At 33.5% G+C, this 26,486-nt stretch overlaps 2 protein-coding genes across 3 annotated transcripts; both read right to left on the reverse strand.

The window, feature by feature from the left end:
• Positions 1 to 2,958: 2,958 nt before the first annotated feature.
• LOC112001034 (uncharacterized) lies at positions 2,959 to 9,267 on the reverse strand. 2 transcript variants are annotated; one of them, XM_065779067.1, is made up of 3 exons: positions 8,710 to 9,267; positions 5,800 to 7,633; positions 2,959 to 3,391 (listed from the first exon to the last, which is right to left on the reverse strand). In XM_065779067.1, exons 2-3 carry the CDS (start codon positions 7,531 to 7,533, stop codon positions 3,260 to 3,262), a joined length of 1,866 nt encoding a protein of 621 aa, XP_065635139.1. In that variant the 5' UTR covers positions 7,534 to 7,633; positions 8,710 to 9,267; the 3' UTR covers positions 2,959 to 3,259. The 2 variants fall into 2 exon arrangements, with proteins under 2 accessions (XP_065635139.1, XP_065635140.1); XM_065779068.1 differs by having other exon boundaries at positions 3,304 to 3,391; positions 5,768 to 7,633.
• An 8,614-nt stretch (positions 9,268 to 17,881) lies between these two features.
• LOC112001042 (ras-related protein RABC2a) lies at positions 17,882 to 23,846 on the reverse strand. Its single transcript, XM_024033206.2, has 6 exons — positions 23,587 to 23,846; positions 22,845 to 22,913; positions 22,018 to 22,083; positions 20,009 to 20,130; positions 18,723 to 18,851; positions 17,882 to 18,147 (listed from the first exon to the last, which is right to left on the reverse strand). Exons 1-6 carry the CDS (start codon positions 23,723 to 23,725, stop codon positions 18,037 to 18,039), a joined length of 636 nt encoding a protein of 211 aa, XP_023888974.2. The 5' UTR covers positions 23,726 to 23,846; the 3' UTR covers positions 17,882 to 18,036.
• Positions 23,847 to 26,486: the final 2,640 nt, after the last annotated feature.

Genomic DNA, 26,486 nt, shown 5'->3' on the forward strand with positions numbered 1-26,486 from the left:
TCTAAATGAAGAAGAGCTTGATGGATCATGTTCTGAGTTTTCATTAGATGTTTTTCGTGAGAAAGAGAAGGAAGAAGTGTTAGATAGACCATGGTCTGAGCTTCCATTTCATCTTCTTTGTCTATTTTCAGCACCCCTCATTCCCAGAGACTTGGATACTTTTCGTGCCATTTGCAAATCATGGCGATTAAGTAGTCCTATGAGTCCATTTCGACCATTATTAGATCCCCCATACTCTCGTTCTCCATGTTTGATGTCTTTGGTTGAACAAAAATGCATATTCTTTCATCCAATGCATGATAATGTCATTTATCAAATGGATACTTCAGAATTGTGGGGTGCAACGATCCGCTATTCAAAGTATGGTTGGCTTCTCTTGTCTCGAAAAGGTGGCAGTGTCTTTTTCTTCCATCCATTTGATAGAATTAAAATAGAACTTCCAAGTTATTCTGATTGGGAAAGATGTGAATCAATGAGTTTTTTGTCTCCCCCAACTTCTATTGATTGTTTTGTTATTGGAATCATACTTTATGGAGTGAAATTCATCATCATTAGGCGTGGTGAAGTGGCTTGGACTTTGTGTGAATTTACAGATTATTTTCGACCTTTTAATGATAGCAATCCCATACTATACAAAGGCCACTGCTATTGGTTGGGTGTATGAGAGTATGATCTCCCAGCTGAAGTGGGAATATTTGATCCACATGAATACTTGAGCCATCCTAATCAGTACAAATATCGATGGAAATATCTTCCCCCTATTATTCCTCCGAAACACTTAGATAATTCACTTAAAAATAGTTATTTATTGGAAAGTCATGGGAAGCTTTTTGCAATATTTGAGCTCCACGAAATTGAGCCAAGCATTCAAATTTACTCAGTGAATCTCTCGTTTGGACCAAGGATGGAATGACATAAAGTGACAAATATTGAAAATAAGATGTTATATGTTAGTTCCGGGGGTTCTTTCTCAGAATTGGCTATGGCAAAAGATATGAGTAACAAGATTTATTTGCCAAATGTCATAGATAACAATAATTTATTCTACTCTCTCGAAACTAATAAGTACCACTCCTGTTTTAGTGATTATTCAAGTAGGAATACATCTCTCGGAAAAGAACTAACTAATTGCACTTGGATTATACCCAGTTGCATAGATTTGGATGAAGGATTTAAATGGTGAGAAGTAGAGGCTGATGAAGCTAGATGGAAAGTACTTCACAAGGTTGAAGTTTAGTATAGTTTTTGTATGCGTTGATTATATCTATTGTCTAGTTTTTTTTTTTTTTTTTTTTATAACTGTAAATGAGTTCATTCGTGAACTATGCAACCTATTGTCTTCAAGTTTCAACATTATTTTTGACGAGTTCTTTTTCTTTCCTTTTTTTTTTGGGTATAATTATTAGAAATGGTTATATTGCATATTTTCTTTTGAAAAATATGATCATCACGAAACCAAATCAAATCTTTGTAATAAAAATCCGTAATGAATTGTTGAATTCATTTGGACATAAGAAGAATCCATATGGTCATTTACGGGGAGAAATTATGCACAATTTCTATAAAAATGATAATTTTACTACCATTTTTTAATTTGATGGAATATATTGAGTAATGGTAGGAGCAATTTAGCAATTAATCAGGAGAACGCATTTCACTCAGTTAAATAAATATATTTTTAATTACAAAATTACACATATACCTAATGGGTATTGAACCATCAATTGCACCATCTGCTATATTCTTATAAGGGATGGAACTGTCATTTGAGTTAGAAGAGCTCATTGGCACATTGCGGCATTAATCATGGACAACCCATCCTAGTTTATTAACGATTTCCATTTATTGCATGCCTACTTGAGAGCACCCCAGTCTCGAGACATGCCTTCTCAAACACCCACTTGTTTGAGAAAAGACACAAAAGGTTGAGGTTTTTACAGCTTTCCTACACTGCTTGGATTAAGAGCTTAAAAAAAAACACACACACACACTCACACACACACAAAACAAAACAAAACAGAACTATTGATCCAATAATAGATCCAGTGCAATGTTTTATGTCATTTACTAACATCATATAAAGAATCATAAAGCTTTTTTGGAGGCTGTCAGTGCATTGTTGTATGTCATTTACTAACATCATATAAAGAATCGTTAAAGGACAACGTTATTAAACAGCTCCTAAGCTTTTTTGGAGGCTGTCGGCGCGGGTGTGTGCCGTGGAGTTGGGTGAAATCGGGAAAGTGAGAGAGGTGGTTGTGTTTTTTGGTGAGAGAGCGGTAGCGTTTTTTAGTTTTAGTCTAAACTTGTTTGTTGTAGTTAATTAGTTAAAATAGTTTTTGTTAATGAGTTCAAATTTGGTGGGCTTTTAAAGCCACTCATTAACATAACCCTTTTTAAAATGTAGAGTAGCTCACGATTTTGATTTGGTCTGATTGTTTGTGACTGAAACCTGGACCAAGCCGAGGAAAATCAGTTTTTTATTTTTTATTTTTTTAAACAAAACTGAAACCGAATTAAACTAAGAAAAAACCGAAAAAATCAGCTTGGTTACGGCAGTTTTGGGCAGTCCATTCAATTCATCGGTTTTTTTTTTTTTTTTTATAAATTTTTTATTATTATTATTTTTTTATCTAGCCCCATACGTGCCTTTCATTCTCTCTAGTTACTAGCATATTGTCAATGGCCCCCAACACAGCTTAACCAATTCTGCTTAGCTATATCAACTTTGTAAAGGCCAAATCTCTAGTAAAAATACAATAGAAACAAGCATGTTTAAACATAGGACAATTAACTGCACTTGTCAAAGCTTTAATCTCAACTAATTAAACCACCACTCACTGTAGTACACACCACATTTGAATCATCACAATCACTGTAGGAAACTTTTCCAGATATACCAGTAGAATGTCCCATTTAATTTTTTAAGGAAGAGATTAATCAAAATAAAAAGTAAACATTCAGGTTATTACTGATAATACTAGTCCATTGGTAACATATGAAGCCGACTAAATCTATTTATCATGAAAAAAAAAAATAATAATAATAATAATAATAATTTACAAGAAACCTTGCAACAGGCCAGCTGACCAAGAGTTCCCACGAGAGTTGGTCAAAATCAACCCTTGGAAAAAATCAATTTGCAATGTGCCTAACCAAAGGGACAGTTTTCGAAGCTACAGGTATAGAGTATTGAAGTTGGTTATTTTCCAAAGCGGGGTGATACCTACAACTACAAGTACCACAAGGGAAGCAGGGACTAAAAGGAGGTTGATAGGGCTTCTGCGGGGCTGAAGAATAAATGTGTGGGAGTCCGTGGGCCAAAGACAGGTTCATCACATGAATATATATATCCGCACCTTGCAACATAGAGCAGAGAAGCAACTAGTCCCTGCAAGGCAAAATTTAAAAAGTTAGTTTCCAAAATGCTAAACAGATTCACCATTCCATCATGTGAGTCAATACAGGGAGAAAAAATGTGAAAGAAAATTATTTACCGTGAGGGTGTGTTTAAAGCAATTGCAACTTCAGGTTTACTGTGATGATTTTTTTTTTTTGGTAAGTAGGTTTAATGCGATAATTTGAAACAACATCTTAGACTCCACATAAATTCAGGAGAGTAAACGGTAGTAGAAGAATGATTTCATCCTATCCGAAATTGAGAGATAAGTCACATGAATCACCAGTAACATAACTTGGTTCTCCAAAAGGAAGATGCTAAAGAAGCAGGAAGTCAATAGCAAATGAGTGACAGCCTATGGCAAGATCATATCCTTACAGCCAGCAAATAGAATGAAGATGATTCAAGTGAACTGACTACAACCTAGTTATTTATCTTACCAATTTTTGATGAGTTACTCATTTATCTTATTCTTTCAATAAACATATATCTCACCTCTTAAATTTACTTTAGTCTCAGCCAGCCACTATAACTTAGGTAAAAATGACTAGAAGGCATGGAAACAAATCATGCTAGGGGAGCATGACAAAGTTGCACCATAGCAGGGTTTGAACACCCTCAATGTGTAACAAACACATGCTTATGATACTCTAGAATAATATTTGCAACAACAAAATTAGACAACTCATCATGCTACTGGCCTTTTTACATGGGCAACATGATTTTTCCTTAAATAATAATAATAATAACCTCTGATATTGTGACATAGTTTTTATTCAAGTCCAAAAAGCTAAAAATGCTACCGATTTTGTAATTTAAGGGATCTTTTAAATGTTGAGAGAGAGAGAGAGAGAGAGAGAGAGAGTCTTTTATCCAAAACGTATCAGTAGTGGCAAAGTGGATGTTAACTGTGAATGTAATGGAAATGATGGAAGCAGCAACTCAATAATCTCGACAGGTATGAGAAGAGATGCATAATATATCTGGAAGTCATCTCTTCTTGTAATGCCATTAGTCCTATTGCCTTATGTTTTGATAATCTAGATTGCTGATTTTTTTTTAGTTGCATCATCTTGCACTCTGAAGGTTATTTCCTCCACAGACACATTCACACACACAGAGTTGGAAGAAACTTTACAGATTAAGAAATTAATTAATATGAAGAAAAGACCAATGAATTATGTGCCCAGGAAACAGCCACATTGTAGATTAAAAACGATGATGAGACCAGGTGCAGGACAATTGGGCAAGAATTTGATATTTGTCTTGATTTAAGAGTACTTATTTGGTCATTTTTATTAATAGACTCCAATCAATGACTTAGGGGGCAGTTGTGATGAAACTCTCACCTTAATAGACTAGGAGGGCTAGGAGCACATAGGAAACAAGTAATTCAATGTGCAAGCACACATAGTGCAGGTCTTTTATATATACATATACATATATATGTTATGGAGAGAGAGAGAGAGCATTTCATATGCATGGTTAATAAGTGTCTAAATCAGCAGCTTTAAAGAAAGTCATCCAAACTATTTGCAAGTTAAATGTTAAAAAATGCTTGTTATGACCTGGGAAAAAATTTTCTGACAAAGAAGTCATTTAAGTTGTGTTTGGTAGAATGTGAAGTGATTGTATTTTCTGCTCTTGGTGTCAGTGAATGAAAAAAGAGGAGAATTCTTGCCCTGCTTTGTGGAGAGAGGATAGTTGATGGAATGAAAGTTTTGCTGTGAGTGGAAGATAACTGAGGGAGGACCACCATGTTCGCAAGGCAGATAATGGCAACTAATAATTTACTCTGCTATATGTCTTACAGCCGAGTAAACAGAATGTTGAAGCATTTGTTGCTTGGGATCTAAGGTCAGTCAGCCCCCTCATATCATTAAGGCTTCAAGGTGAACATCCTTAAATGAATAAAGGTTAAAAACAGTAATTTTTGTATCAGAGAGATATATTATTGCATGAGCAGGAGGAAGATAGCCTCAAATGAAAGAAAGAAAGAAATCAGCTGTTTAAAAAAGCACACATCGGACTGAGGGTTTGCAGACAACAACATTCGGTTCCCTAAATCAATCTATGAACACAAATTGTTGAGAAAGGAGAATGATGTCACAAAGTCAAACCCCGTATCTACATGGACATCTACTTTATGGATGATCTATTATTTGTGTCATCACACAAAACACCCAGAATTTGTCACTATAATAATACTAATTTGTACCAGATATTAGCAATAAAATATTAAAATATACATTGTGCTAGTTTTAGAAAGATGAATATCAAGCAGATATGTTGGCATGTACCAAAATAGATGCATATATGAATGAGTCCACAGTAATGTCAGAGAATAAGAGGTTAACTTAGCAGTACTTAATCAATCCGTCCCAGCCACAAGTTGCTACCTTGCTTTGTTCCAATGGGTGCCACTCACACCCAATGCACACTCCCTCATGACACTCGAGAGGTGTGAAAACTTTGGGCGACTCCCAATCCCAAAACCAGCATTTACCCTCACCATCTCCTGACATAATAAACCGGCCATCTGGCGAGAAATTGACCTGGCAAGCATACCCTGCCACAATGTGCCCGAAAAATCTCTTCTCCTTATTGAGCTGAAACCTGTCCCTCGTGCTATACGTAAAAATCTGATTGTCCAAACTCTGTGCGGCAAGATAATTTGTACTGGGATGAAGTGAAATGGATGGCATAGAATGCATATCAGGCTCACTAATATACTTTATAACCACGGGAATCCCAAATTCCCATACTCGAAGCGACTTGTCATCGCTCGAAGTCACAAACCTCCTGTTATTATCAACAAACGTAATGCTATTCACGGCCCCCAAATGTTGATCATACTCTTGCGTAACCTGTCCAGTATTCATATCCCACTGAACAATCTTCTTATCACTCATCCCCGCCAACAAAATGTTCTGCTTATCATCGTCCGGATTAAGCCTAACCACATATGGAATCTTCCCGGTACTAAAAGTTGATATCACTTGCCCAGTCTCTGTGTCCCAGTACTTGATATTCTTATCAAACCCAGCAGTCAAAAACTTTGTCCCGTCATTGCAAAACCAAATATCCCTAACTGCCTTGGAGTGACCCATGTAGGTCCTCATACATTTGCCCGAATTGAACACATCCCAAATTTTCACCTTTGTATCCATCCCTGCTGACAATATCAAATGCCCCTGTTTCGGGAAGAACCTTATTGCAGACACGCCCTTCGTGTGGCCACTCCAAGTGTGCACCAATCTCTTCGGTATATAACAATGATCGTTGTTGGCCTTGGCATCCTTGGGAGGCGCAATCCAAGACCTTCCTTGATAATCTCTCTCTTCTTTACCATGGAATGTACTCTTATCTGGAACAATCTCTCCCTTTTCACCGCCTCTCTCTCTCTCCTCACCCTTCTTCTTAGCATACTCCTCTGCATACTTCTTCTGCTCTTCAGTCAATTCAGTTTGTAGCCCTTCCTTCTTGCCTGCCCACGGACTCTTCCTATTCTTCATCAACCAAGTGTCACTGGCTGGATTCTGAAGCTCAACGTTATTGAGGTTTTCTTCGTAGCCATTACCTTCCTCCTTCTCTGTTTCCTTCTTTTCAATCTTCCTCTTCTTTTGCTCGTGCTGTGGGATGTTGTAAACAGAGATGGCATCATTCTTTTGCAAGGCATCAAGATCACCGACACAATTGTTGCCAGCGGAGGCAGAGGGGTCAGGGGCATAGCCATACTTGTGGAAAGTATAGTACTGCTCATCGAAGATGAAAGGTTCAATGGAGGCATCCTCAACAAAGCCGAGCTTGTGGTTGCGCATGCCCTGGGCAATGCCGTCCTTGGTGTATGGGTGGACTGGGCCAACAATGGGGGCCCAGAGCTGTTCATAGGTGGGGTTAAAGGTAACAACATGCTGGAGTGGGTCTATTGGCCTCGACTGTGCTTGGTAGGCTTGAGCCGCCATGAGGGCCAACATGGTTTCATCAACCTTTGGTGCTGCAAACTTGGCGGGAAGAAGGCGCGGTGGGGAGGCCTCAGGGGATGATGCAGTGGAATTTGGGTTTTGGAATTGATCCTCTAATTCGTCTATTTCATCATCATTTCGGTCTTTGTAGATTTGGAGGAGATCCATTGAGAGAAATTAATGTGGATGGAGAACTTTGAGATTGAATCAGCCAAAAAAAAAAATTTTTAATATTTCCAATGTGGTGGTGAGAATCGATACCAATATCCTGTAAAAACATAAGCAAGCAACATTACAGTAAGTACATTTTGATATCACACTACATATTCCTTGAAGCAAAATACTATGCCAACTTGCCGGTTAATAATATTTATAACCACTGTCCAGTGCATTTACATGTTTGATCGTCAAGAAATATTTGACTAATGGTTTTTGCTTAAAATCAAAATCGATTACTAACAAATTAATCCCTTGATTATTAGAATCTAAATAAGTATTGTAAAATTAAAAATCTAGGAGAAAGCACGTAAACAATCGCAACCATTCACAATGATAGTTTTTAGGAATTTTTCTCATAATGTTCCTTAAGAAGCATAACTTTCACAATCTACTAAAAAAAGAAATTCATATATTGATAACAATAATAAAAAACACGCAAATACATAAAATTTGTAAATACATAAAATTTACAATTGTCTTATACGAATTTTCATATTTTAAAATCGTTGTATGATAGTCTTATTATCAATATTACAAGCTACATCTCTTTCAATATATATAATCAAGTAATCATTCATCCACTGATCTCCCATTTGATTGAGCAATTCATTCTTTATATATTTTACTGCAAAAAAACTTCTTTCTATTATTGTTTAGTTGTTCCATTATTTTTTTTACTAACTACCTCACTGTACAGTAGCAAACACTGCCTAGTACCTAACATAAAGTTATTGGTCAGATATTCTTTACTGCCTCTACATGCTACCTTCAACCTTTACTGCCTCTACTTCCTCAACTCAAATATTCCAGTCCACGACCCCATTCACCCCCCCGTCAACAGACAAGCCCAAATAGTCAACATTCCACAAACATTAAACATACGAAACATTCACAATACACAAAATTCATAATACACTAAACGACAAACTCACAAATCAATAAAGTTATAAAGTAAACGCAATTAGACATTTAGAGCCGGAGAGAAAAAGAGAATCTCATTTCGAGAGACAGAGAGAGAGAATGAGAGCTCCGTTCTCACTCTTAGATCAGAGCACGGCAAAGCCAAAGAGGTAAGATGAGATAGACTGATAGAGAAAAGGAGAGAGAAGTAAAGAACTGAACTACCTTGAGGCCTGAGGGGCGGCGCCGCGGCAGCACGTCGAGGCGAGGACTCGAGGGTCAAGGCGTCGAGGACAAGCCAAGCAATCTCTGATCCGATCTCCGATCTCGCCGAGTCGCCGTCGCTTTTGCTCGAGTTTGAGGCGGTCCAGGCGGAGGCGCCGTCGCGCCGATGTGCTTGGAGCTTAGTCGTTGATGTCTTGATGACGTTTTTTTCGTTTAGGTTAGGAGTTCTGATTTCAGTTTTCCTTTACCATTTGATGATTTTGATCAATCGGCGGACGCGCATTGGTTTTTTTTTTGAGAACCCGTTTGGTTTATGAGCCCTTGTTGGTTTGGTCAATATATAAACGAATGTTTTGGAGGTTCACCGTCACTTGGAGTCTGGGAAATATTTCTAATTGGGATTGGGTTTTTCTAATCATAACTTCTTTGGAACTTGGATTAGGGGTTTTTCTCCGACCCAAGGTTGTAATATAAAAATATGAAAACTAACTATTCCCTACTCCCTCCCTCCAAAGCTATCTGATTATCAAAGTCAAATACTTTTTTTTTGGGTACTCTAAGTCAAATCATTTTTTTGTTGTTGCTCAATAAGCCGCATATCGTCTATTCATATTTTAAATTCTACAACATTTATTTTATTTTATTGTTTCATCTTTTGAGTTTGAGTAATTTTACTTATTTTCCTATTTAATGTAGTTGGGTTCTGCAGCCAATTTGCCAAAACCGACTTAATCCAATTCTTCTTGTTGAGTTGTATTGGTTATTAATCCAACCCGACCGCCTATATTTAATATATATTTAAAAAATTATTATTTACTTTTTTTTTTCACCTCTTCTTAAATAAAATAAAGCCTTAGGTTCTCCTAATTCAATCCTTCTTATGCTCATAATTATTTAGTTATAAATTTGTACAAATGCTCAATTTATTAATAATAATAATAATAATAATTAAAAAAATATCCAATCCATGGGTCTAACTTGATCAACGGGAATTGGGTTGGGATGGATTTTTATAACCCATCGAATTGGATTGGATTAAAAAAACCCCTCAACTTAACTTAGTCTGCACATGCACACTCCTAAATACAGTAATTCAAGGTTTTTAACAGAAGTATAAAATGTTGACAATGGTACATCTTTCAAATATATGATTGAAAGTATTTGGTGGTGGCTCTAGGAATTTTTTTAAGATGTAATTAAGAAACTTAAATTAAACAAAATTTAATAATAAAAAAATAACCTCAATATATTGAAGAATCGACATAAAAAAAATGCAAATATATGAAGTGTGAGGACGTAGGTCCAAATGGATATTAGGCCTTGGGCGTTATCTAAGGAGGTTCCATGGCCCGAGAATAGATCAATAACAAAGAAGACGTAATACTTCAAATTTTATGAGCAAACTAGGACTATAGAGGCTAGGAGAGTTGTCCGAGGAGGAATATCCTCTCAGCTAAACGCAACGAATGTCAAGATGTACCTCCTATCATCCAAGGTGATGTTTCAAGAGGTTCTATTGATGAGTATTATGGACGTATAGGAAAGATGGGAGCTAGAAAATATCCAAATGATAGCTGCTGCTACCGCATTGAATGCTCTGTAACTAACTTTCTGGTCGCATTTATGTAAAGAAGACCCTTGAACAATACAGCTTTGATCGCCCCAACTCATAGAGGGCCTATAAGGGTGTCTAATAGGACAAGCACTCAAGTAGTGGCTTAAATAATCGACAAGTGAAGGGCCAAGATCATTCAAAGGCAGATATATAATGTAAGAGACCCTTGAGGAAAGGAGGATGAAAGAGAAAAAGAGAGAAACATTGTAGCAATCAAGAACTGAATTTGTAATCAAACTTGAGAATCAATATATAAGAACTGACCTACTCGGACTATGCCAAGAGCGATTTTTTGTAGTTTAAATCAGTCTACCTTCCTTTTTGTGTCATCTAAATCCACTTACTTGTTGTCCAATTCATTAAAACTCAAATTTCCAACTCACTCATAAATTAATTGTATTGGGCTTTCTAGGCCGAAGTTCATTGATCATTTGGGCTAAAGACCTCAAATTGTGTCCTTACATGAAGTTTTATAATTTCTTTTTATAAATTTTCATATTTTGAAATCGTTACATGATAATTCATTATTATCATTATCTATTGTCAATATTAGTAAATGTGGCCATTTCATTTTGTTAATTAAATTTGTATAAATTTTTTTTTATTTGTATACAATTATCATTATCTACTTGTCATTATTTTAATAAAAAAATTAAACTAAATGACAAAACTCAACTAGTATTATATTAATTATTGATCCACACAGTCACACCCATCTATGCGTAAATAATAAATTAAGTGTCTACTTTATTAATCAAATACTTGAATAATCACATTCTTAGGGGGAGAAAAAAAAAAAAAAACCTTCACCAATCACTAACTTTCTTAAATCACTAATTGTATTACAAAAGGTTATTATAACATGACAATAATACAAAATCGATTACTAACAAATTAATCCCTTGATTATTAGAATCTAAATAAGTATTTTAAAATTAAAAATCTAGGAGAAAGCAAGTAAACAAGGGAAACCAAGCACAGTGGCAATTTTAGGAATTTTTTTTCAGGGTGTTTCTTAAGAAACATAAATTACACAATCTAATAAAAAAAAAATTCATATATTGACAACAACAATAAAAAGAAAAAATGCAAATACATAAAATTTACAATTACCTTCTACGAGTTTTCATATTTTGAAATCGTTGCATAATAGTCTCATTATTAATGCTACGAGCTACATCTCTTTCAATGTATACAACCAAACAATCATTCATCCACTGATCTCCTATTCGATTACGCAGTTCATTCTTCATATATTTCATTGCAAAAAAACTTTCTATTGTTGTTTAGTTGCTTCATTATTTTTCTTTACTCACTAATAGCAGTCTAGCACATACCCCACTATCCATTATCCACTGTTCAACCCACTACCTAGTGCCTATCATAATTTAATTTAATTTAATTTTTTTTGGTCAGTTAGCCTTTCCTCTACCTGTCCACTTCCCCAATTCAAATATCCCACCCATGCCCCCATCCACCCCCCACTCAATGGAGTCACAAGAGTCAATCAACATTCCACGAAAACATTAAACACATAAAACATTCACAACACACAAAATGACAAACTCACAAACCACTAAAGTCAAAATTTCAAATAAAGTTATAAAGTAAAGGCAATTAGACATTTGGAGAGAGAGAGAGAGAGAGAGAGAGAGAGAGAGAGAGAGAGAGAGAGAGAGAGAGAGAGAGAGAGAGAGAGAGAGAGAGTACTTGAATAATCACATTCTTAGGGGGAGAAAAAAAAAAAAAAAAAAAAACCTTCACCAATCACTAACTTTCTTAAATCACTAATTGTATTACAAAAGGTTATTATAACATGACAATAATACAAAATCGATTACTAACAAATTAATCCCTTGATTATTAGAATCTAAATAAGTATTTTAAAATTAAAAATCTAGGAGAAAGCAAGTAAACAAGGGCAACCAAGCACAGTGGCAGTTCTAGGAATTTTTTTTCAGGGTGTTCCTTAAGAAACATAAATTACACAATCTAATAAAAAGAAAAATTCATATATTGACAACAACAATAAAAAAAAAAATGCAAATACATAAAGTTTACAATTACCTTCTATGAGTTTTCATATTTTGAAATCGTTGCATGATAGTCTCATTATTAATGCTACGAGCTACATCTCTTTTAATGTATACAACCAAACAATCATTCATCCACTGATCTCCTATTATATTACGCAGTTCATTCTTCATATATTTCATTGCAAAAAAACTTTCTATTGTTGTTTAGTTGCTTCATTATTTTTCTTTACTCACTAATAGCAGTCTAGCACATACCCCACTATCCATTATCCACTGCTCAACCCACTACCTAGTGCCTATCATAATTTAATTTAATTTTTTTTGGTCAATTAGCCTTTCCTCTACTTGTCCACTTCCCCAATTCAAATATCCCACCCATACCCCCATCCACCCCCCACTCAATGGAGTCACAAGAGTCAATCAACATTCCACGAAAACATTAAACACATAAAACATTCACAACACACAAAATGACAAACTCACAAACCACTAAAGTCAAAATTTCAAATAAAGTTATAAAGTAAAGGTAATTAGACATTTGGAGAGAGAGAGAGAGAGAGAGAGAGAGCTCCGCTCTCACTCTTAGATCAGAGAACAGCAAAGCCAAAGATGTAAGATGAGATAGACTGATAGAGAAAAAGAGAGAGAAGTAAAGAACAGAAATACCTTGAGGCCTGAGGGGTGGCGCCGCGGTAGCATGTCGAGGCGAGGACTTGAGGGTCAAGGCGATGAGGACAAGCCAAGCAATCTCTGATCTGATCACCGATCTCACCGAGTCGCTGTCGCTGTTACTCGAGTTTGAGGCCCGATGTGTTCTGTTGCTCAAGTTTGAGGTGGTCCAGGTGGAGGCGCCGTCGCGCCAATGTGCTTTGGAGCTTGGTTGTTGATGTCTTGATGAGGTTTTCGTTTAGGTTATGAGCTTGGTCATTGTTTCTAAGATTCTCTGTGGAGGACATGCCTTTAGTGTTTATTTTTTTGGTCTATGAGCGCTTGTTGGTTTGGTCTATATATAAACGAATGTTTTGGAGTTTCACCGTCGGGGGTGTTTGGTAGAGTAGTTTGAAATGAGATTTTTGTAGTTTTTTGAAATTTGTGTGGGTGAAAAAGTGTGTAATGTTGTTTAAAATGTAAAAACGTGAGTTTGAGATTGTGTAACAAAGAGACCCTAGGAAATATTTCTTTTTTTGATAAAAAGTCTAGGAAATATCTCTAATTGGGATTGGGATTGGGTTTTTCTAATCCTAAACTTCTTTGGAACTTGGATTAGGGGTTTTTCTCCGACCCGAAGTTGTAATATAAAAATATGAAAACCGAACTACTCTCTACTCCCTCCCTCCAATGCTACCTGATTCTACTGCATATCGTCTATTCATATTTTAAATTCTAAACATTTATTTTATTTTATTGTTTCATCTTTTGAGTTTGAGTAATTTTACTTATTTTCCTATTTAATATAGTTGGGGTGTACAGCCAAATCATCAAAACCGACTTTATCCAACTCTATTTGTTGAGTTGTATTGGTTACTACTCCAACCTGACCACCTATATTTAATATATACTTAAAAATATATTATAAAAAATTATTATTTACTTTTTTTTGCTCCTTTTCCTAAATAAAATAAAGCCCTAGGTTCTCCTAATTTCAATCTCCTTCTTATGCTTATAATTATTTAGTTATAAATTTGTTCTTATTTGTGGTGGTGTTGTACAAATGCTCAATTTAATAATAATAATAATTTAAAAAAACTATGAAATTGATGGGTCCAACCGGATCCACGTGAGTTGGGTTGGACCTTATAATGGGTTGGATTTTTTTAATCCATCATGTTGGATTGGATTGAAAAAAAACCCCACAACTCGACTCAACATGCCCACGCACACCACTAAATACAGCAACTCACGGTCCTTAACAAAAGTATAAAAAGTTGACAATGGTACATCTTCCAAATATATGATTGAAAGTATTCGGTGGTGGCTCTAGGAATTTTTTTAAGATGTAATTAAGAAACTTAAATTTAAAAAAATTTAATAATAAAAAATAACTTGAATATATTGAGGTATCGATATAAAAAAAACATGCAAATATATGAAGTTTTATAATTTCTTTCTACAAATTTTCATATTTTGAAATCGTTATATTATAGTTCATTATTATCATTATCTATTGTCAACATAAGTAAATGTGACCATTTTATTTTTTTAATTAAATTTGTATAAATTTTTTTTATTTGTATACAATTGTCATTATCTACTTGTCATTGTTTTAATTAAAAAAATTAAACTAAATGACAAAACTCAACTAGCACTATATTAATTATTGACCCACAGAGTCACACCCATCTATGCGTAAATAATAAATTAAGTGTCTACTTTATCGATCAAATACTTGAATAATCACATTCTCAAGAAAAAAAAAAAATTGAACAATCACTAACTTTCTTAAATCACTAATTACAAAAGGCTATTATAATATGACAATAATACACACACATATAACAAATTCTCTTTATTTTCTAAAATTTAAATTATATAAAATAATATTATATTTATAGTATACGCACACATTCACACATATCACAATTCAAGAAAGGTTTGAGGGCGCATTATATATTAATAGATATAAGGAGTTCATGTAGCAGAGTTTTTTTTCAATCCAACTGTGATCATATTGGAATTTGGACCTATTGGTTTCAACTTAGTGCTCACCAACCCAAGGCTGTAGTATAAAAAACAAACTACTCCCTCTAAAGCGAAAAAGATTTGTCTCCAAACTAATTTGGAGAAAAACCTTTTAAGCCTTTCTTATATCTTTTTATTGGATATGAATTTTGAAAATCTAACCATTAGATTATATAATCTTATTATATTCTTTATACTTGCAAAATTTCAAGAAGATCAAAGATTAATAACCATGCTAATAGTCAAATGTTTAAATTTGAGTTTTTGTTTTTTAAAATTATGCATAAAAAATAAGTTTATTGGTTGGATAGTAAATAATATCTGATCTGAATAAAATTTGACATGTATGTTAAAAGTATATATAACATGCAATTCAACGATTAAAGTTTAAAAATTCACATCTAATAAAAAAATATATGACAAATTTGAAAGATTTTTCTCTAAACTAGTTTAGAGAGAAACTTCCGCAATTGCATGAGCATTAATACTTTGTAAACAAATTCACTAAAATACAAAGAAAGTTTGTACAATAGAATTAACCATAAATTTATTGTTACCTCATGTATACCAAATAGCGTAGCAATTCTTCTCAAACAGTTTTAGATCCAATATAGTGTACCTTTTACTCTAACTCAATAATAATAATAATAATAATAAAGTTTGGGTAAGGAAATTTAAAATTCTTTTTTTGAATATAATAGTATGGTTCAGTGGAGTGAGTGAGAATTTATATAATATTTCTCTACATGCTAGCGGGTAAAGTTCATACGTTGGGAAAAAAATGACATGTGTGAGTATAAAGTCTTGAGCTAAACACTTAAGATTTAGGCTCTTTTAAGTATGTATGGTATTTTTAAGCCTTTAAAAATTCGTCTTTTCTCTATCCATGTTAGACATTTATGAGTTAGGTCATTTTGAGTGTTTGCTTGAGAAAAAAGAGTTATATGGGTGAGTTTAACGCATAGATACAATCAATGTGAGTCAAAACTTCCCCTAAAAAAAATGTGGAACAAAGCTTATGTATAGTATTTTAGATGATGGTCTTTAGGTTTTCTTTTTAAGAATCTATCATGTGGCTACTTAACTAAAAAAAATATTTTTATTCTATTAAAAAAAAAAACCACGTGATAAAATTTTAAAAAATGAACTTAAAAAATAGTACCTAAGTTTTGTCAATCAATATGTTGTTATTATACCAATCATCTCATTACATGGCAAACTATATAATCAACTCAAAGTTCACTGGATATATTCTCGCAAACACCGATGATTGATATATTTATTGCAAGCTTTATTTCTTATAATAACAAGTCATGCCGCACTAATTTTTTAAACTTTTTTTTATTCCAACTTTTCAAAAAAAAAAATGTGAGAAACACCAACTTTTCAACCTTAATTGAAAAAAAGAAAAAAAGAAAAAAAGAGAGAATTATTTGTGAAGATGCCAATATTATTGTATAACAATCTTGTAACTAATGATCTTTAACATGCTAATACGGTAATCTTTTTATACGTAATCTAGTGTTATATATATATATATATACCTAATTTAGAGTTTGGCTTCTAGGAAACCTAATGAAGCGAACATAAGCAAATTTTTGAGTCTTATTGTATGCTGCATTCCCAGTTTAATATACTTTCAATCAAGCAAAGTTACTTTACTGCCTTCGGAAGGAACAATATTTCAGGCAATCAATTCATAAAACATTGATAATTTTAAGTACCAATTCGTAAAAAAATGGTGAAACAGAAAGACATAATCCAAGGGATAATATAACAGATTTTATTATAACATCAAGGTAGAAATTGACAATATTGTATATCCAAAATGATCTAACTCTTAGATTTTATGACTACTTAAGAGGAGGAAATTGATAGATGAGGATTAGATTACTGCAAATATATAGTAATAAACTAATACCACCGCATACTTTTGGTGTGATGGTTACTCCACAAATATAAATGCTTGCGGGGTGTGAAAGGTAAGGGCCAGGGTTTAATCTCTAGGAGATAGTTTCACACACATATACCCTTAAATTAAGATATACTAGAATTTTTATCTTGTATATAAATAAATAAATAAAAGTAAAAAACTAATAATAATAGATGAGCTCTTTTTCATTCCTTATTTTTTTTCGTATAATTATTAGAAATGGCTACTTTTGAATAATATCATCATCAAGAAACAAAATCAAATCTTTTAATAAAAATCCATAATGAATTGTTGAATTCAATTGAACATAAGAACAATCGCATGTCACTTATAGGTAAAAATCCAAAAAGTTTCTTCTTGTTCATTGTCTTAAATTTCCTTTTCTTACAAGCACACCTTGATTCTCCTGCCTCATACCTACCGTGAATTCCATACTCCTTTTAACCCAGGATCCCAACCCTCCTCTAGTCTTTGATCCTTTTTAACATCAAGTGTTTACTAAAGGATTCGAGTTGGGTTTTCCATATGCATATAACATCAAAATTATTCACAAGTTCCCAGGCATGTTGGATGGTCAAGGTTAGTATTGATTAATGAATCTTGGGCAACACAAGTGTATGGCGCGTCTAGCTAGTGACTTATTCAACTAAGGAACAAGGAAAATAAATACTAATAATTCACAACATTGTTAGCTACATTGGAGAGTAAAACTCACTATAATTTAACTACCAAGTAGAATTCAGCAAAAGAAAAAAGAATGCTCCAAGTAGAAAATTCTATTATCTACTCATTCGCTTGCCTAGCATGAAAAATTGTGTTAAAACCAACAAAATACAAGCAATTTTGTTTTCATAACATTGGGATTTTTTTTTAATTAAAAAAAGGGGGGGAAAAAACAAAGGCAAACAATTTACACAAGGTAATATATGTTATCTGAGTGCCAATATTCCATTCTCAAAGGTACATGTAATTACTCAATTCAATGACAAGAACAAGTGTAATACACCAGAACAGAAATTAACATGTACATGATGATCTGTTCTTGATATCTGAACCTCTTTTTTTTAAGAGCAACAACCACCATTTGGAGGTGCTTGGTATTCCGGTTTCTGTTTTAAAATGTTTCTCTTCACTAGACTAGATCCTTCTTCCAAGAGACTAGGAACCTCCATTATCTGTAATATAATCTCAAACGTTTAGTCAAAAAAAAAATAAGGTAATATAATCTCAAACTCATTAAAAGTGAGAACACTAAATGAACTACAAAGGGAAATAATTACAGCTTTTCACTCATTCTAGTTGCGTGAAAATCATACTTCGGTCAATGTATGTTTGCTAACCAGTCAACTAAATAATTCAAATCCAAAACACCAATGCTACGCAATAATGAGAATCATATTTTGTTTTCTGTTTCACAAACAAACATAGTTTTTCTTGGATAAACCTTTCTTTGTTCCTATCATCAGATAAACCCCCTTTCTCTGCCTGACCCTTCCCCTCGTAGTAAGGGGGAATATGCCATTCGAACTAAAGGCTACCAAGTCAAACCACTATAGCTTTTCTTTTAAAAATATATAGAGAGGATTGGGGCTATTGCTTGTTGGCTGGTAGCATTACAACCATTGTTCTCTCTCTCTCTCTCATCATAGCTTGAAATAGATCTAACATAAAACCCACCATACACTTCACAATTCAATAAATATAGTGATTATATTGATAAACTGACTGCTTTTAATGGCATGAGTATTACCTTTAATGCAAGTTCTTCAAAGCATTGCTCCACATTTTCCCTAGTTTTAGCACTACATTCAAGAAACAAACATCCAAGCTCTTTAGCTAGTGCAATTCCCTCCTCTCTACTTACAACCCTTTCAGAATCCTGGAATCACACATAAATCAAATGTTATAACTGAAGTAATAGATTGAGAGCTTTCTACCAGAAAATTTAGTTTATGACATATCATCAATTGTTCTTTTCAATAAGAATAACAACATATTTGATAATCATTAGGAATTTTATTTTGAAAAAAAAAAATAGACTGTTAAGAAACAAGTCATATAGGAAAATGATGAAGCTACCACTTCTACCAGAACGAAAAAGGAGCCAGAAGGAAAAAGGAGTGAAAGGAAAAATAGCACTAAATCGATGTGCATACTCACTCTCTCAGAGATAAAACCTGCAACTTACCGCATACTTTTACAGTACGCTAAGAACTGAAGCTCACTCTAGCCTTCGATTTAGACATGATAATCATAGCATCTTAATATGACAATTCATTTTTAGGCAATTAAAGTACACACTCAACTCAATGTGAACCATCATATTGGCTTCGCTCTCTGGCATGCTAATTGTACATGGAATAACTAGGAATTACAAGGCAGTCTCAACTCATTAGCAATAACTCGGTGCATCATAGACAATGTTATCTCAACAATAGAGGTTGAGAACATATATATACCAGTTAGTGACTTAGCTATATTGAATGTATTAAATGAAAGCATTAACTATAAAAATAAATTTTCAATACAATGTAGCAACTAATCAGCTCTACACTTTGCTAGCAAAATTTTGTTTTCCTACAAGTACCAAGCATTTGGAGAAAACTTGGAAAGAATATGACTGTTAAATTATAGATTGTCCCAAAAGTTTAAGATATTGGGATATGGCAAATTAATCATTTAACCACATGCTTGTAACGCTCCCCCCCCACTCCCCCAAAAAAAAACCACCCTCACGTGTGGGCTCAAACTCCATTTTAATAGTGGGATTTTAAATGGAAGGTAGAGTGGAGGAGATAAGGATCAAACTCAAAACCACCTGCTCTAATACCATGTTAAAGTACAGATTGTCCCAAGAGTTTAATCTTCTTTGACAGACTATCTCAAAAAAAGCAGATCATGCCAGTCAAATGCGTCAGACTTTTTGTTCCATTTATTTTCTCACAGATTTGCTTACAGAAATTTAGAAAGAGCATGAAGCTAAGTTTTTGTCAACTTATAGCAAAATCTAAAAGACATGGAGAATATAAAACTTACAATATCAACTTTATTTCCAACAAGCATCTTGACACAGTGCTGATTATTCGAGTAGAGTTCTACTTCTTTAGCCCATACATCAGATAAGTTTGTAAAGGTCTCCCTCCGAGTAACATCATAAACTAAAACACAAGAAAAGAAATTGGTAATAACTGTTAACCAAAACCATGGGAACATAGCATTAAAAAAGGTGATGAACAAAGTCAACAATTCAACAGCAAATAGCCTATTAAAGTTATAATTGAATCCACTATTTATATTACCAATTAGCCATGCTAGTTTCAAGCAAGTGACCTATGCGCAAAGGTCTATTTATTTGTGCCATAGATGAACTTTGAGTAGAAAATTAAAGAAAATGTTTCTCAAGGCCTCCATGATGCATATACTAGAAAAGTTTGTCTTAAATAAGAATATTAAAAGTATGATAAGGTCACAAACAAGGCAGTTGTGCAAAAGACAAGAAAGGAGGAGGGGGATCTTTTCAAAGCTTGCCTACACCATTTAGATTAAGACTAAAAAAATAGTTTATCTAATAATAAAGCCAATGCATTGTTTAAGGTTGTTCACTAGCACATATAGAAGCAAAAAGCCATTACGAACAGACAAGCGCTTATAACAATGTCATGTTATATACCTGCCTCTCATCTCTCTATTTACAAGCATAATATCATCAATGGTCACTAACAGAACTAACCAAATTCTTGCCAGCTATATTAACTTTATAAAAGCCACAACTCTAGTATAATATGAAAATTGTATATCTTCCAACAGATTCTGACATTATCCTTTTCAGAATTCTGCTTCCCTTTATACTTACGATCTAATATTCTGAAAGCTACAGCATTTGTCTTTGTTTGAGCATGGCCAGATCATTTCATTAGAAACTCCTTTTTCTTACAACATATAGTGTACTAAATTTCCTGCCAATCCTTAAAAATTGGAAAATGCTATAGCTACCACAAAAAGCTCACAAAATGATGTAGCAATAATATGACTGTTGCCACTTAAACAATTTAATAAATGAACATTTGCATCACTTTTCTGTGATTAATGACATGTCATTTTGTAAGGGTTATGAAGTAAAATTTGTAGTATCTAGCATCACTCTTAAAAATCCCATCTTCCAATTCTTCCAGTCACCTACCTAAAGATACTTTTTACAACTACGAAAAGACAAACAAAGCTTTTGTTCCCTGACTGGTGCAATAGAAAATAGGATTTTGAAAAAAAGTTGCAAATTATGTTGTTTTGGTGATTCTTTTAGTTGTTATATGGATCTTTGGCATCAGTCAAACTTAGATAATAGATGTGAAAAAGATCAATGATATCTGTGGAGTTGTAAGACAGTAGTTTAATGAATCAAACAGATTGGAGAATGACAGCTATAAAATATAGATTTGAAAACCAATATTATTAAAGAAATGTCAATCACTTTTCTATAAAATGTATGCCCTGCTTTTCCCAGGGAAAAAAATAAACTCCACTAGCAAGTTAACCCTAGATAGTGCAATGATAAGTGAGGTGTACTGTGTACTTACAGACAAGATTAATGTATACCATACTAGCAGGCATCCTTCATCTTCATAGTCAATCTGACATGATCCCTTTTATTTTTATTTTAATATAAACCATAACAGCACAAATAAGAGGAATAGGTAGTAAGTGCTTGCACAGAGTTAGCTTGATTGGTAGGGCTTGGGGTGTGCTCCGTCAAAGTCCTGGGATCAAGTCCAGGATTAGCCAATGCACGGTTTTTGTGGCCAGGACCATGCATCCAAGGTTTACTCAACAGGGGTAGGTCCAAAGGGACTTTACCTTGAAGAGATTTCTCCATCATTAAAAAATATAAGAAGAAGAAGAAGAAGAAGAGAGGAAAACGTAGCAAGGGTACCAAAACAGTGACTAATTACAAGTTGAAACCAAAACAACATCTTACATAATTAAGAAACTAGATATTTCTATACATGCTTTGAAGAATGACATAAATATATATTGTTGGTAGCATGTACCTAGAATAATCCCTTGGGCACCTCTGTAATAAGAGCTAGTTAATGTTCTGAACCTCTCCTGTCCAGCTGCAAAAGACATTACATTTTGCAAAGTCAATCATAATTCATTTACATAGTGAAACAATTTCTCAGCAGATAGTTTGTAATATAAGTTACAGGCACAAGATGAAATGACAAAAGAGCATATGATATATTTTATCCAAGAAACCTAGAATCAGTGCACAATTCATACATTCGCCTTTTAATGATATAATACAAATGAACATTGCACAGAGAAGCGTGAAGAGCAAACTGAAAATAAAGGTTACTCAACTTGTTACTGTATATTGATCTTTGTTAATGAGCTTCAGAACTCAAAAAACTGCTGCTAGAAAATATTTAATGAAACGGTACAAGGTTACCAATTCCACTAAATGCATCAACGACATGTTTTAAATTTTAACATGGAAAAATGGGGAATAGAAGACTTTTGTATCAAAAGTACAGATAATAACACTCCAGATTTAGAATGAATGATACACTTCTCCAATAAAGGAGTCATATCAAATGGAGAGAACCAGTCCTTGGTGAACTTAGTTCAACGAAGAAATTTTCTTGATTTTGGTTTCTTATTTGATGAATTCTTCTCCTGCAACTTAAGATCCCCAAAAACATGGTGATGTAGTAGCAAATGTACAAAACAGTAAGGGAAAAAAAACTAAGGAAAGTTGAAAATCTTTTGATGGTGTAGTTAAGCTTTCAGGGTTCTTTACATATAGACAGATAGGATCTATATTTCAAGTTGGAAGCATTGAAAAGTGAAAGAATGGACCATTGCCACAGCTTACCAGTGTCCCAAATTGTGAGCTTCAATTTCTTCCCACCGACTGTGAGCAGCTTGATTTTAAAATCCACACCTACACATGATTAGAAGTTTTATATATGTATAACATGAGCTACTTAACACATCGAAGTGATTGAAATACTTGCATTGATTGATCAAAATTAAAGGTAAGAACCGTGAATGATAAGTGATTTATAGTATTTATTATGTAGACAGTATCTTGTTATAACTTATTTTTATCTCAACTGATTGGCACAAGATATCCAGGAGTCAAATCCCCCACCCCCATAATCGTGTTATAGAAACACATACAAACTTTTTTTTAAAGGATTCCAAAATTGAAATCCACAAATTCAAGAAATTTTATGAACTCGGTGCCAGTTGAGTCTCAAAATATTCAAATGTGGGGCGACTAAGGTAGATACTCTAGTGACCCATATTGCATATGCATATACTGGAACTCCCAATGATATATTTTTTTTTCCATTACTCAAACTTAAGAATCTAGTCATAGATCCAACAGTGTTGGACTCTGTTTAGTTCCTCAGAAACCGTAAGTAAAAAAAAAAAAAAGACGTTAGCTTTCCGAAAAATTTGATATTTCCAATCATTGAAGACCGGACAAAAGTCGAGAACTATACTGGGAAAAAACTTAAAGTTCAACATGAAGATGAACTTTTACTTTTTATTTACAATTCAGTGAGCTACGAAACTGAATTAAAGTTGGCTGAAAAAGAAGAAAGTACCAATGGTGGGAGAAAGATCATCGACAGAGTTGGAGATGAAGCTGACAAGAAGACTACTTTTGCCAACGGCAGAATCTCCGATCAATAAGATCTTGAATGAGAGATCGTAGTTACTGCTCTGACCTGAAGACGATCCCATCGATTCTATCTCTCTCTCTTTCTCTATCTGTCTGATGATTAGTGCTTTTCTGTGTGTATTTCTTTCTCTCTCTCTCTCTCTAAAAAAGTACAGGGAAAGAAATGTATATAAGGTGGGGGAGAGAGAGAGAGAGGAAAGAGGAAAGGTGTGTGTGTAAGTGGTAATGTAATGTATGAGTATGATGATGGATGGGGCATCTTTGGGAGAGAAGTTAAAGAAAACGGCTACCAGAGCAGGGCTTGGGCAATATCTGACACCCAACCAATCCAACGTTTTTATTCGTTCTTTTCTTTTTCTCTATTAGTATATATATTCCTCTCTTCTCTGCTAAGTTTATTTTACTCTCAGTTGCTGTTCCGTTTTCGCTCAACATCACTGCCTTGTTCTCTTTCAAAACAACGCTATATTTCCTTTTTAAAAAAGTTTAGCTCTAAATCCGATGAAAGTGACAATTAACAAGTCAATAAATGTGTAGCTTTAGTCGTAATTTTCTTAAATAAAAAATCGAATTTAGTTTTCCTCGGGTACTTTTTTTAATTGGGCAATTTTTTTTTTGTTTTAAATATATAATGACAAATGGTAATGAATTTTAATCTACACATTTTATTTAGTTAATAGATGATGTGATTGTTTTTCATTAAAACAAAAAGAGATTTCACACTTCCAGTTAAAAAAGTACTAGAGCTAAACCAAACTCTAAAAAATCTGGGTTCGATTTTCACGTATACCAAAAATTAATTAGTGTCTTAAAATGATAATAAAGAACAATTATTAAGAGTAAACGGCATAGGTTAAAACTCTCTTAAAAAGAGTCATAATTTTTTTTAAAAACAAAATTTGATTACAAATTCGGTTGTAGTTAATGATTACAACTCTCATTAAACCATTCAATTGGTTACATATTTTAAAAATCTAATTATTGAATTGCAATTCTCAAAAGAAAAAAAAAACTATTGAATTGCATACTCTTTATGTTATTAACATATATGTCAAATTTGTCAATTTGTTTAAAGTGATTTTCTTTTGATCCACAATGATGACGTGACTCACCACTCATGTGCAATATATGTATATGACTTGGTTGATATCTTGGCTTAGTGATTTTTTTTTGGGTTTCCCACCGGGTGTTTGGGACAGCTAACACGCACCTCAACTAATCTCTGCTGGCCACGGGAGCCTGCTGCTGGCCACAAGATGTTGCAGCTGCTGAGACTCAAATTGGGGAGCAAACCCAGTCAAACCCCAAAGCCTTACCCAGTGGTAGACAAGCCACTAGGCCACACTTGGTGGTTTTGGCTTAGTGATTTTGATGATTATAATTTATAGTAATTGATTAAAATTGTTAGTTGATTTTCTTAATTCGCACCAAGCTTAATTGAGACCCAACAAATGAGTCCCATATCATCTAAATTGGATATCAAATGAGATGAAAATTGAGTGTAGTTACATAAAATTATTCTCAATGGTTGTAAGGAAAAAAACCACAACTTCCTGCTAATTTAACTCTCAATTTAAACCATAAGAATTATATTGCTGCAATTTTCATAAATTGAGGTGTTAATAAAGCATATTGATAGTTTGAGGGTTATTGTAAATGGTGTGCAAGTTTAAGGTTAAAAGGTATAATTAATTAACTCTCTCTTTTTTATCATAAAAGTATAGGTGTTTTGAAATATATTATTTCATGGACATTATTTGATCCTGTTATTTGAAGGCTTTGTAATTTATTATAGCCATTTTTAAAGTATTTGACAAGTGGATACCAAAAAAATTATTCTTTTAATAAAAATATAAATAATTTACTAATTAAAATTTTTAATTAAAAAAAAAAAAAAAAAAAAAGCTAAGAAAAAGAAAATGAAAGAACATCTTTCTTTGTTTCTTGAAGTCCAAACTTTCGTTTTCGTGACCTACCTGAAACGGAATAAAATTGCTGTAAACACTAAAACATTAATTACCGGAGGATCCGAGAAAGGATAACCTCGTTTCTACTCTTTGTATATAAAAAAGATGGCGTATTCGGACATATATTAACGTCCTGCATATTTTAACAACTTAGCCTGAGGTAGTTGATAGCTTGCATGGATTGGGTTGCATCATGATGCATAGGTTTATTTTATACTTTACTAAAGAAAGAGTATACAACGTGGCTTGTATTATGGTGCTAAGTGGGAGTACTGTTTCACTTGATTACTAAATTGTAAATTGAATCCTTATTTTTATATTATCCTTTTTGTGTTTCAAATTTTGAATTTCCAAAGTGACCTATTTAATGCTTTAAAATTACGTTGAGTTGATCAGATAGGCTTGTGTGACGATGGAATGGATGCTTGTGAATAACTGTGATTTGGTAGGTTTGGTTTTTTTTTTTTTTTTTCCCTGGTTATGATGATTAGGTTTTGTTTGGTTGGGTTATATTGAGGCCCATTTTTGCTTGAGTTTGCTCTAAGTTTTGTTTGTGTATTTATTTTTACAAATTTTTTTTAATTTTTTTGAAAAAAATGAGAAAAGGAAATGAGAAGAAAAAATGCAGAAAAAAGAAAAAGGTGTTATATATATATATATATATTTGACGTGAAGAAAATGGCTTTTTAAAAAAATAAAAAAAATAAAGAAAGGTTATTTTAACGTATTACAATTATGTTTTTTTTTTTTTTTGTGGAGAAATTATTACAATTATTTTGTCTTGAACTGAGCTAAAATTTAATTACCATCTCATTAATGGATGACATAGACAAAATGGCTAAAATAAAAATTGTAT

Source organism: Quercus suber, unplaced genomic scaffold (assembly GCF_002906115.3).
Source record: "Quercus suber isolate HL8 unplaced genomic scaffold, Cork oak 2.0 scaffold_198, whole genome shotgun sequence".
Taxonomy (NCBI): domain Eukaryota; kingdom Viridiplantae; phylum Streptophyta; class Magnoliopsida; order Fagales; family Fagaceae; genus Quercus; species Quercus suber.